Source organism: Morus notabilis, unplaced genomic scaffold, assembly GCF_000414095.1.
Source record: "Morus notabilis unplaced genomic scaffold, ASM41409v2 Scaffold388, whole genome shotgun sequence".
NCBI classification, from domain to species: Eukaryota; Viridiplantae; Streptophyta; class Magnoliopsida; order Rosales; family Moraceae; genus Morus; species Morus notabilis.
Window position 1 is genome coordinate 410331 of NW_010362833.1, and position 13296 is coordinate 423626.

The 13296-nt window shown below is 38.0% G+C and overlaps 2 protein-coding genes across 3 annotated transcripts; one reads left to right on the forward strand and one right to left on the reverse strand.

Moving 5' to 3' along the window:
• Positions 1-1056: 1056 nt before the first annotated feature.
• On the forward strand, positions 1057-4528 carry LOC21403272 (acyl-coenzyme A thioesterase 9, mitochondrial). 2 transcript variants are annotated; one of them, XM_024168834.1, is made up of 6 exons: positions 1057-1246; positions 1375-1824; positions 2314-2491; positions 3115-3581; positions 3868-3996; positions 4241-4528. In XM_024168834.1, the coding sequence occupies exons 2-6, from the start codon at positions 1387-1389 to the stop codon at positions 4397-4399; spliced, it is 1371 nt and encodes a 456-aa protein (XP_024024602.1). In that variant the 5' UTR covers positions 1057-1246; positions 1375-1386; the 3' UTR covers positions 4400-4528. The 2 variants fall into 2 exon arrangements, with proteins under 2 accessions (XP_024024602.1, XP_024024601.1); XM_024168833.1 differs by having other exon boundaries at positions 1378-1824.
• A 179-nt stretch (positions 4529-4707) lies between these two features.
• On the reverse strand, positions 4708-9570 carry LOC21403273 (formin-like protein 2). Its single transcript, XM_010103055.2, has 5 exons — positions 9552-9570; positions 7100-9170; positions 6598-6806; positions 6182-6426; positions 4708-6034 (listed from the first exon to the last, which is right to left on the reverse strand). The coding sequence occupies exons 2-5, from the start codon at positions 8605-8607 to the stop codon at positions 5186-5188; spliced, it is 2811 nt and encodes a 936-aa protein (XP_010101357.1). The 5' UTR covers positions 8608-9170; positions 9552-9570; the 3' UTR covers positions 4708-5185.
• Between the last annotated feature and the right edge of the window lie 3726 nt (positions 9571-13296).

The following is a 13296-nucleotide window of genomic DNA, read 5'->3' on the forward strand; positions in this document are numbered from 1 at the left end:
TATGCAGGCTGCATAAATGATAAAAGGAATAGCTACTTTATTAAAAAGTGTCAAGGAGACACTCGTAGCGTCCTCAACCGTAATGCAGAGTATGTGGCGTGTTGAGAAATTGTCTTATGTGATATGGTTATGGAACCCTATTTCAGCACGAGGAGTAGTTGACTCCATTTCTGAACATACTGAAACTCTATTGTAAAAGTTCCATAATAGTATTTTTCTTAGAACACTAGGAGCATTTCTTGCTCAAGTGTATTGATATTGTGTTCTATTTTATGAAAGAGAAAGATGTAAGATCTCTCGTTGTGATTAAAAACACGCTTATAAACAACATGTTATCAGTTCCACTAAAGGCTTACCTATTAGGTGTTTTAAAAACACACATCCCACTCGAAACTGTGAGGAGCCTGTAGTAGTATTGAGTTAGTGGGAGTTTGTTGCTATTTGTATGTGACATGTTGTTATTAATAAAGATTACTTATGCCTCAAATAATACATGCATATTTATGAATCTATCACTTTGCATGTGATGTTGTGATTGACACAAGTTTAGTTAGTAAATGACATATTGGAAAAGGAGATATCCGGTTATTAGTCTCATTATATGCATTATTATTTTTGACCCATATGTTAAAGTTAGCGTCTTATTTTGATGAATCTCTAGCGCCTGATAATGTATAATGATTATATCATGTCAATACGTTATTATACATAATTGTTTTAAGCTTGTGTTTAATATAAATTAACGAATGCGTGTATATTAATTATCGATCCATAATGAAATAGACTTAATTAATTTGAGGCATATAAACTAAGCCCCGTTCACTTCGTTGATTCGAGTTTAGAATTCGAGTTGAGATATGATTTTATGTGAGAGTTTTTTACTGTAGCAAAAAAGTTAGATGTGATTGTTTGTGAAAAACTTGAATTCTAAACTCGAATCAGCGAAGTGAACGGATCTATCTCACTAGTTAGTCTATTAGATTAAATACATTTCTAATTCTATGTTGTTAAAATAAGCTCGATAGGCCGTTTGATTTCATAAGTGATGCACACCCTTTCGTTTTTGGGGTGGCTTTCATGGCAATTTGTGTGTAGTGGTCTAACGATTTTGGAGAGAGGAAGAGAAAGGAGTTCAAGTAAACTTTTTGCCACTCTTTCTTGTTTTGCAGCTTCTCATTAATTCCAGTCGGCCATTGGCGTTTTCAGCTCACCGTGGGCGACACTTTTTTGCTGCCTATCGGAGGAGGTAAATCCTTTTTGCCCATAAAAATGTATATTTAAATCCTAAATAAATTTGATGATATTTTCAGAGTTATAGCTAGATTATTGTTTTTGATGTTCTTTAAACTGTGTGTTGAGACCAATTAATTCTAGCAGGACGATGAGATGAAACTCCTCAGACCAATCGGTAAACAGCTCTCCCACCACCTCCTCCGCAAACCCAAATCCCACCGCCACTTGTTGTTGTTCGCTTTTTCGTCGGACAGGGACTCATCTATCCCATTCCCAGGGGGAGGGCCAGTGGGTGTGGGTGGACCAATCGACGCAGGGTCTTCCATCAGAAAACCGATCAGTCTATGGCCCGGAATGTACCATTCTCCGGTCACCAACGCCCTCTGGGAAGCCCGCTCCCACATCTTCGAGAAAGATGACACAACCACCCCACTGGTTCTCAAGACTCCGTCGCAGAGCTGCACCAGTGTTCTTTACAAGTTTTCTTCTGATTACACTCTCAGAGAGCAATACAGGAATCCCTGGAACCACATTCGCATCGGCAAGCTCGTCGAGGATCTCGACGCTCTCGCTGGCACCATCGCTTTCAAGGTCTTTTCTGTTTTTCAACTTACTTAACTTAAATCTCGCCACTTTGATAGGATCGGAGATTCTTCTACTCTGTTTTTTTACTTCTTTTCAACTTAATTTAACTGTTATTATTCATCTTTATCATCAAGTTTGAGTTTTTTTAATGCAATTTTCCAACTTTGATTGAGAGAGCGAGAGAGAGAGAGAGAGAGGTAATATTAAGGGCTTTTAAATTAGCATATGGATAAAGAGATTTTAACTTTGATTGTGTTGAGAACATTTTAATGAACAAGTTATTATGATTCTAATTCCTAAAGTTAGTAAAGGTTAGAAAGAAAGCAAGGAAATTGCAGAAGTTGTTCAAACAACAGAAAGGAAAATATCAAATATCAAGCATGTCTTTTTTCATTTCCTTTTTCTTTTTTTTTTTTTCCCTCCCAAAACCTTGTCAGTGTCACTTTATATTACATTCCTTTTAAAAATTAGTAAAACGTTAAATTGTGGGACCAGCACTGCTGCAACGAAGATGGAACGACGAGGCCTCTATTGTTGGTGACTGCTTCTGTTGACAGAATGGTTCTTAAGAAACCAATCAGCGTCGACACCGATTTGAGTATCGCCGGTGCTGTTACATGGGTTGACCGCTCTTTCATGGAGATTCAACTTGAAGTCCTTCAGCCAACACATGGTATTCTTCTTCTAAATACACAATCTGATCAAAGTCATTTGGAAAATTTCTTGTTTCAATGTTTGGTCTTGTTTGCTTTTGCGGACCCTGCTTGTTTTTAAGGTAACCAGGTTCTCAGGAATGTTATTTAATTCCCTATAAATATTATCCATCAAGTAAATCCTTTGTATTATGCAACAACAAATCAAAAATTATAATACTTAGACAAATTACTGATGTGATTAAATAAGAGTGACGGAGTTTGTGTAATTTTCTGATAATAAAATCTTTGATGTTATGCTTGAGCCATATCCTAGATCATCATTGCTATAAGATACCTCACGTCCTTTAAATGATCATGCGCTTCATGCTTTCCTTTCTCTCGTTCCAAAATATTTATAGCGTGGTCGGAGTTCTTTTGCTGAACACAACAACACTTGAGACCTTGTTGTATTGCTATCAGATGCTGGTACCTATGTATACATATGCATTTTTGTAGGAAAATGTCTTTTGCATAGAAGCATGAATAATAATAAATGTCAGTTCTTATAAGGTTATATTTACTGAATCATCATAATAACCGTACAGTTTAGTGGTTCATCACTGCTTCCATTTCCACGCTTATCACAAATCTTTTGTTGCAGAATCTCCGGATCCATCAGACACACTTGCTCTCGTAGCAAACTTCACATTTGTGGCCCGTGACTCCAAGACTGGAAAATCAGCTCTTGTTAACCAGATTTCACCCAAAACGGAAAAGGAAAAGTTGCTCTGGAAGGAAGCAGACGAAAGAAACAAAAAGAGGAAAAAGAAGAAAGAACATAATAGAGATGCTGAGGACCATGATGCAGACAGGCTCGACGCATTGTTGGCCGAAGGGCGAATCTTCTGCGACATGCCGGCATTGGCAGACAGAGACAGCATCCTCATAAGAGATACTTATCTTGAGAACTCTTTTGTTTGCCAACCGCAGCAAAGGAACATTCATGGTCGGATTTTCGGAGGATTCTTGATGCGAAGAGCATTTGAACTGGCCTTCTCAACAACGTATTCATTTGCTGGGGTTGCACCACACTTTCTAGAAGTTGATCATGTTGATTTCTTTAAACCTGTGAGTAACCATCCTATTGTTTACAAATTCCTTGATATTTCTTGCGGTAAATACTGTGATAATGTAGAACTCTGGTACATTGAACAGTATCACCAAAATCCCAACAAAAGAAAATGCTAATTTAACGATTTGGTGGAAACTGGAAACTTGATTGATTGAGGAACCATTAAAAAGGGTAATATAATGTCAATTGAAAGGCTTCCGTTTGTTATTATTTACTATTATTATTGCAAGATTACTCACGAATCCACTTTTTCTGATTTGAGTATTACTAAAACTGATGCAGGTGGATGTTGGAAATTTTCTTCGAATGAAATCTTGTGTTCTCTACACAGAGCTTGAGAACCCCGCTGAACCTCTGATAAACGTGGAAGTTGTTGCTCATGTTACAAGGCCTGAGCTCAGGTCCAGTGAGGTGAGCATTTCTGAAATCAGCCACGTTGAAAGACATGACACAATTAACAATTTTTAGCTATGCTCTTACTTATTCTTCTTGGTGGGGTTTGCACCAGACCTGAAAATGATAAACAACCGAGTGTTATGTGAAATATTGACTGAATTGGCATTTCATGTTCTAGCACTTTTGTTTTCTTTCTGAAGTTTCTTTGTGTCGAGTTATACATTTATGCATTTAGCTCTGTATTTGTGGAAATGGATAGGTATCCAACAAATTCTATTTCACGTTTTCTGTTCATCCTGAGGCTGTTAAAGACGGGTTGCGCATTCGGAACGTGGTTCCTGCAACTGAAGAAGAAGCAAAGCGTGTGCTTGAAAGAATGGATGCTGAGAGTTCCCTGGTTTCTCATTCACACAACTAGAATTATTAGGTGGAAATCGATAAGCTTGGAGCTATTTTAATTTTCTTACTTCATTGTACATCTTACATTGTTTCCAGATCTTTAATGATAAATTATCTGAGATTTCACTCTGTTTTTGCTATAAAAATATTCGACACTTTATTTTAGAGCATTGCCTTTCATTACAGCCACACGTGTCAGTACAATCATACAGCAAAAAAGTTTTAAAAGTAGATTCCATTCTGATGCGTGATAATTCTAATATACTACCACTTGAGTCGTGATCGCATCAAGGTTTAGCACTTTTGCGTTTCTTTCCTGACAAAGCACTGACACAAAATGTGGTGCAACAATCTGAAGATCAATCCTGCAATCTTGGCAAAATCTAATAGTACTTATTATCGTCAAACAGAATTTCCTCTAATATTATACAAGATTAACAAAATATTGGTACTATAATATATATATGTAATATTTAATTACAATAAAGATCACCCAGAAAAGGAAAAATGGGTAATAAACATATAAAAGTCAGCTCTCAGCATAGCTGCTCCAACCACCCAGCATTGACCAGCATATTAATCCCAACGAGATTCCGCAGAAAGCCATAGAAAAAAGCTCCACCTTTCACCATCCACCAAAGAGCATTAAGCGATGCATTACCACATGTATGTCACTAACAAAAGAGTCGCATGACCAAAAATATATGACATTGCGTCCCACAGTACTATGTAGAGTTCTAATATGCTGTCATATATGCATATGCGTTGATTGTATATAGTAATAGATAGCTTTTTTCTGACCAACTCAAGCACTGTATGATGAAGAGGAGCTTTCATCATCTGAAGATCCATACTGCTGCTGCTTTCCATGGAGTCCGGGGAAGAAAACTGGTGCGATAGTAGGATTTGTAGCTGTCGGAAATTGGCGTGCCAACCCCAAACCAACTATGCTTCTCTCATTTACTTTCCCAACGTCCTTGCATACCTGATCCAGAATAGAGAGGAAGTCCCTCACCACCATGAATATTCGGATCGGGCGAGCTTCTTCCTTTGCCGAGTTCCCATGAAAATATTCTGTTATTTCCTTTACTAGAGACAAGGCACCTTTCTCTTGTGTCTGAAGCTTCTCGATCTCTTGTGCTGCCTTCTTCAAGAATCCATTCATAGCCTCCGAGAATTTCTGGTTGCTGCTCTCCTTGAACGCGACTTCTTCATTCGATTTCAAAACTTCAGCTACTTTTGAAATTCCACCGGCGAGCTTAGCAACCTCATTGCTGAGCACATCTGAATCCATGGCGGCAGCTTTCTTTACATTGCTGAGCTCCCCACTCAACCCTGAAACAACTTGCAGGCCGAGTTTCCTAAATTCGACATCATCCCAGTAAGAAGACTGGTCGCTTTTCTTGGCACTTGCTTTCTGATTGGTGCCAGAAAGACGCAAACCTTCGGCTCTAATGATTTCCTGTACAACAAAATGCAAGAGAGTGGTTTTCCCATCTGTGCCCTTGATGTCAACAAGCTTGAGAAGGGTGTCAAGCTTGAAGGCATGGGCATCGCCTCGGTTGGTGCCGACATTCATGCGGTTCCCAGTTTTGAGCACTGCCTCAAGAAGCTTCATGAACATCCTACTGTTCTTCAATTCTCCACACGCTACCTGTGTACAAGGGAACCTAGCTGTGTCATGGCTACTTTCATCTAGTGGAACAAAAAACGCCTTTCACTCCGGTACCGTTCCAATAATAATTAATCATAAACACTAAACAAAAATATGAACAAACAAGAGAAGAAGTCTAAGAATTACCTTGAGTGTGTCGAAGGACCTCTTAAGGTAGTCGACTTCTGAATCAAAATTGGCAATGTAAAGCAATGCGTCGACCCTCTTAAATGCGAAAGGGATATCAAGCACTGCCTTGAGAAATTTCTCAGCTGGACCTAGCTTAAACGGCGATTCATCTTTGTACTCTCTGAGTTTCAGTTCTTCTTCCTTGGTTGGAGCCATCTTTAGTAGACTTTCAAGAAGCTCCGTCCCCAATGCATCCGAATTGCCTAATTCAAGTAGCAATTAAGCAAAGCAAAACACAAGGCATAAGCAATAGCAGTAGCTCATTAAAGCAATCTTAGAATCCAGTGATTGAGAAGAACATAGACAAATGCAACGTCTTGCTATGTATATTATTATACTATACTAATAGTACTAATTAGAAAAATCAAAGTTACCTTCCAAAAGGGCTTCACAGACTTCATCAATGGTGACATTAAGTGCTCTCAACAGAATAGCAATGTTTTGAGACTTCTTTGGATCAAGCACTCGATTCTCCTGCACCAGCGACGGCATTACCTGACGGCGACCATTATCTTTACCCATCATCACCATATTGACGTTATTATTTGCAGTAAACAGTGTCTCAATCATTTCCTCATTCAATCTGCCAACAAAAAAAAAAAAAACAATAAGCATAAGAACAAATTCTACGGCAAAAAAGAACAAGCTTTAATAAATTAAAGAAAACCAAAAAAGTCAAAAAAAAAAGAAAAAAGAAAAAGGAGTCTGCAAATGAAAACAAAAACTCGTTAAAAATACATATGGAAAACCAGTAAACTACTATAAGCTTAAGAACAAATTCTAGCAACCTTACATTTAATTTAAGCCAAAAAAGAACAAACTTTTAACAACACATATAAAAAGGAAAATGAAAGGAAAAAACTAAAAGGGTCTTACTGAAAAGAGCTTGATTTAAGGTGATCCCAGACCATTGCCCGGTCGGAGCTGGCCCTGACTTTGTCCCAATGCAAAGGCTTCAGCTTCAGCTTTGTCTTATTCGGATTCTCCTCCTCATTCCTTTCCAAAACATTATGCTCTTCTCCTTCTTCTTCTTGCCTTTCTTTCGAAACAGTTTCGCTACTCTGAAACGCTCTCCAAGGCGTTACCAGAACCGGAGGCCCCTCCGAGCTTGGCCTCCTCGTATCCGCCGCCAATTCCCAAAACCTCGCCGGAGGAGGCGGCGGAGGTGGCGGTGGTAGCTTCACCGCGACAGATTGCTTCTCTGGAGATTGATTTTTCGGCGATGAACCTCTTTCCGACCGCGAAGACGACGACGACGACAAGGACGGCGACGGAGGAGGTCGAGACGGATGAAGAATAGGTGCCATGAAGTTGACGACGGAATCCGGCGACCCCGATTTCAAGCTCGCCGGCGAAGTAGTTGTCGTCAGAGAAGGAGAAGGGGATTTCGAGCAGGGGTAAGACGTCGTTCTGGAATTGAAGCTTCTTAAGCTTCCAAAGTTATCGACCTTCAAGCTCTGAGCTTCCCTCCGGGAGCTCGATCCTACACGGCCGGGGCTACTGGTATCCGCAGCAGAGCCTCTCGGCGAGAAGAACTCCTCGTCGTCCTCCTCATCATCGTCGGAACCATTCTTGTAAGTCCTTCTAAAGTTGTGCTTGGGAAGCGGCGGAAGCGGCTTTAACTCAGGCGAGCCAAGTTTCCGGTACGGAGATGCGGCGGAAACGCCAATCTTTAGACCTGCATTGCTCGAATTCGCTGCCGCCGCAGCGGTTTCTCGGTGGTCAGGGCCTCCTCCTCTGGAGTTGACAAGGGTTCCGAGGTAGAGAAACTCCGAGCTGTGGTTGGGCGTTCCGCCGCGCGACTTGTGACCGCCGCCGTCGGAGGTGGCGGTGTTGGGCGGGAACAGCCGGAGGCTGTCCGATCTGGAGGCGGAGGTGGCCTTGTCGAGGTCATCTTCGGCGGAAGTACGGTTTTTGCGGCGGCGATGGTAGAGGAATGCGGCGGCGAAGGCGGCAATGAGGGCGGCGGAGAGGAGGGAAGCGGAGACGGCGAGGGCGAGACGGTGGCGGCGGTGGGGGTGGGATGAGGAGGTTTGGGGGAAGAAAAGGGAGGAGATGTTGGCCGGAAAGGAGGTGAGGGCGGTGGGGGAAGGCGGCGGAGGTGGGGAGTGGTAGGAGGGGAAGAAGGGCCTTTGTGATTGTGGTGGACTTGAAGAAGATGATGAAGATGAGGAAGAAAACGGAAGCTTCGGTTGTTGTTGGGGTTGGGGTTGGGGAGAGGGAGACCAAGTTGGAGATTGCGTTGGAGGGATGAGGGAGTCTGTCGGGAAGAAGGGCTGGTGGAGGAGTTGCCGCCGGTGGTGGTGGTGGTTGAAAGGGAAGGACACAGCGGCGGTGGAGAAGTGGATGGCAAATAGTAGTTGTAGTAGTAGAATGATTGGCATTGTGGGTTGGTTTCAAAAGGTTGTGTTTTTAGCTGCTTTGAAGATGATAAGAGTTTCTGAGTGAGCTCATTGGAGTGATGGATGAAGAGTAGAAGTTTGTGTCTCTCTAAAGTGTGAAGGTTGAAAAGAAGTAGAATAAGGTTTGGGTAAATGGGTGTGTTGTTTTTTCTTCTGAGATTGGAGGGCTTTGCAGAGAAGAATGAAGGAAGAAGTCAGAAAGCTTTGATGCTCTGTGGTTTTGCTCTAATGGGGTTTGCCAAAAAAAGAGAGAAGTGCCATAGTGATAGTGTAGTTGAGGTTGTTTCTATTGGGAAAGATTGGACCAGGCAGAGAGACTTGAGAGAAAGAATGCGACTGTGTGAGGTACCGGAAGGAATGTTTCAACTCTCAGAGATGCTACATGGGTTGGTGCGTGAGAGATGAGAGAGAGAGAGAGAGAGAGAGAGAGAGCAAAGAGAATGGTAGTTCAGAGTTCAAAGAGCAAAACCACCTATTATGACATCAAAAACCACCAAAAGTACTTTTAGGCTCCTTTTTCACCTTTTCAAAGAAGAAAACTGAAACTGAAGTGAAAGGTAAATAAGAAATAGAAATGGTGCTCTCAAATAAAAAAGAATAATAATGAAATTAGACTCTGCAAAAACACGTCTCTGGAAATTATTAGAGGTAGAAGATCTCTTGTCTTCTCTTCTCTTCTCTTGGTGATATTGAATTAAGGGGAGAGAGAGAGAGGAAGAGAAGGAGAAGAAGAGAAAGAGGTTAAAAAGCCCCTAATGGGTTCTGACAGACAGCCACAGCTGATTATTGGGATTTGAACTTTCTTTTTGGTTTTGTCTTACTGTGCCTCAGATTCTCTTCTTACGAACAATTATCACCTCAAACAATAACCATGAGCTGTTTGCAATGCCATTTGAGTAAAAAGTGAACCCAGAAAAAATCATTACCAAAATCTTTTCTTTCCACGGTTTTACTGTTCACCTCACTCTCGTTTGTCCAAAAGCTTCTCTTTATTACTCGGTGATACGTGCTAAGTTGGTAACCGGTAAAAAAGATAACTTCGACTCATTTTCTGGCCTAACTACTATCCGTCCTTATATTTTATACAGTTTATAGAAGGAACTGTATAGTTGAATTTTTAAACTCAACTCTGCGTCGGGCCGTGGGCCGGGCCCACGATTTTAGTAGGACAAAATCTCAGTAAAAAAAGAGTACAGTTAAAATAATTATAAGTAAGATATTTATAAGATTAATAAAAATATATATAATATATAGTTAGATAATCTTAATAAATATTTTTTTAGTATGGATCAGAATTTTCTCTTTATTTTTACTTTATAATGTTTTTAATTAAATAATTACATTAATAAAAAAGTACTTATTTAGAGTAAAAGTGTAAAAATTTAAATTTACACACTTTTAAAAATAAATTCTTTATTTTTTTAATATTTTTTTAGTTAAATTAAAATGGGCCTTCGGTGGGCTGGTCGAGTGGATCTATATGAGCTGAATTAAGTGGGGCCGGCCTAACTCATAAAATTTCATAGACCGTACTGGGCCGGCCCACAAATTGAGAAATGTTAGGCCAGTCTAACCCAATTCACTATTATTGATGAGCCGGGCCATGCCATGAAAATTGTCGAGCCATGTTGGCCTGACCTGTAACAAGATAGATTTGGGCCGATTCACGGGCCTCGACCCATAGTTGCATATCTCCTCAAAAAATAGTGAATGCCTTTATTTTTTCCTATAAATTAAAATGATACAAAACGGCACCAAATTAATATAAGTTGTATTCCGTACTTTTCTAAATGAAACTTTCCCGGATATATCATTCATTTCACAGACTGGTTATCGATCTCGTTATTACGTCCCAAAATTTTACATATTTTACTTTGTCTTTACGTTATTTTGAATGTCATTATAATACAATATTTTTCTCCCTCCAAAAATGTTCTATAATTCAACTTCTCTTGAGATACAAAGGGTTATTTATGGGCTTGCTATTTGAATTGAATAAAATTATTCTGCATAAAACTAGTGACAGACAACTTTATAGTGATTGAACAATTATGTATGCTTAGTTGGTCACTCTTCTAATCAGACTTTGATAAACTAATGCCCCTTTACCAAACACTTGAGATACTGCAGACATATTTTTAGACTTTTTTGTCCATGTCAAGGGAAAACACGTGTGCCAAAGCACTTTTTTTTTCTCCCAAAAAGCACAGTTGTTTATATACTATTGTAATGCCTTTCTTCTTTTCTTTTTTCTCTTTTTTTTTTTTTTCAAATTGCATGTTCTTTTTTTTTTTAATGTGTAAAGCTGAGTGTGCATATTTTCAAATATTAAGCTGTTTTGATAAAAAACAAATATACAACGTAGATGTCTGTATTTGTGTGCATGTAGTTGAATATTTATTATTTGCGGAAGTATAAAACTAGACAAGTCCTATAAACAGTCGCTTTAGAGTCAAATATTGGATGCATTAAAATAATGTGACTTGGCATTCTATTTTGTGTGTATAAACCGTGAAAGTCTGGTACCAAACTCCCTCACCTCACCATGACTTTCCTATACAGACATAAAACTAATTTCTCGTAACATCTACTCCGAGATGGATGGTTCTCATCACAGTTTAATTTGACCATGCAACACGAATGAAAATTTATAAAAATGGTTGGAATTAGCTGTCAATGGATGTTTGAATGTGACTATTTTCATAAATGTGATCATAGAGTTTGTAGGGAGAAGAAATTAGTATATATTGAACATGTAGAATTATTTCTTTATTAAGCGGATGAACATGAGTGGAATGGGAGAATTTAATTTGGGAGGGCGGTTCAATCATGCATTGTATAACAAAATCATTTTTGCTAAAAGAAAAAAATAATATGTAGCATATATATATTTACCTTATTTCTTAACGTATAAATATTATCGAAGTTAATCGTTCGGTTTTAATAAGTGCTCTGTTTTTAGGCACTTCAAAAACTACGTGCCGAAAAATCAGTAAATTTGCACGCGTTTCCAATTTTGAGGTAGTTTAAATTCTTTCTATATTTCCATAATAATAATATTAGAGATATTTACTCAAATCTAAGGGGTTCTTCTTTTAAAGTATAACTTGAGTGTAGTTTTTTAGTTGAATTTGAATTATAACTTTAGTTGAAATTGTAACTTGAATAAAGTTTAGTAAAGTTAAATAAAGTTAAAACTTAAAAGAACGTGAATTTAAATAAAGTTGAAACTCGAGTTGTATTTTTTTTAGTTTTTTAGACAAAAGAACATGCCATTTATTTTTATATACAACTAACGTGGTACGTGAGTTATTATTTTTTTATTGATAGGTAATCTCTTTTATTAATTAACGTGACAATGTTTTAAATACTCACCGATGTAAAAATAACAATTCACATGTCATATCAGTCGATATAATAGTTAAAATTTAAGGTGGTGTCTCTAACACTATATATATATATATATACATATATATAATATATAATATGAAGGATTTGTGAAACTGTACGCCTTCTGAATATTGTTTTGAATGCGTGTATAAATGAAGGACTACCTGTTATGACCACTATCACGTTGTACGTTGGTGGTGGTGTTTTTCTTTTTCCTGAAAACGTCGTTTCTATTATAGTTAGTTGTTGTAATATTGCAATGGCCATGCATATTTGTTGTCACGACATTCGAAGGAACATGTAAAGAACAGTGGTAAAGACGTGCTGTGTCTTTAATTGTCATTTTCAGTGTCATGCTATGCTGTATATAAATCATATGGGAGCTGTTTTGGTATCATGAGAAAAAATGAATTATTGACATTTTTTATTTTATTTTCAATCGTTAAATCTGTATCAAAAACTATTTATGTTACATATTTTTTCAATCTAATATAATTTTAATTTGATCTAATAATCAGAAACTAATACTATTAATATGATTAGTCTACTAGAGAAGCTCCCAAATTATAAAGGGGTAACCATCAAGAATAATTTGTTGGCAAGTAAGCGTTGCAGTTTGCTTCAAGCCTCCGACTTGTATAAATGCATCGATGACCAAATTTTCTTGTATTGTCTAATTAAGCCATCTAATGACTTCACGAAAGCTATATGCTTTATTGTTGTTATTCGACATTATTTCATGTTAATATTTATAAAAATGTAATCAATCAGGTTGTATGTATGTGGCAATATATATATATATATATTAAATGGCCACATAACTCAATTATTATATTTTTTGTCGTGTTGTCAAATATGTAGTGCCCTAGTGCCAATAAAAAGTAGCAATATTGATTTGAATTATGGTTCATAGTTCATTATAGTATTTTTTCTCACAAAAAATACACGTAAATTAAAAATAGTTATAATCACATAATTATACTCCATAAACCAAACGTCTTCTAATTTGAAACGAGTCAAACGACTTTATTAGTTGTTTTATTGTTGTTAACTATTTTTTTTTATCATCACGATTACACACACTCGTACACTAACTCAACAAGATGTTTGGTAACCGATACTTTTGGTAAACAGATTTTCATAGCTCAATCATCGTCAACAATAATAGTTTGTCGCAAGCAAAAAGAAACTAGTGCTACGTAGGACCTAAAATCATTTGTCACATGAATCATGACTAATAGTTTATTAGTAAGGCACATATCCTTATCCATGCTAATATTC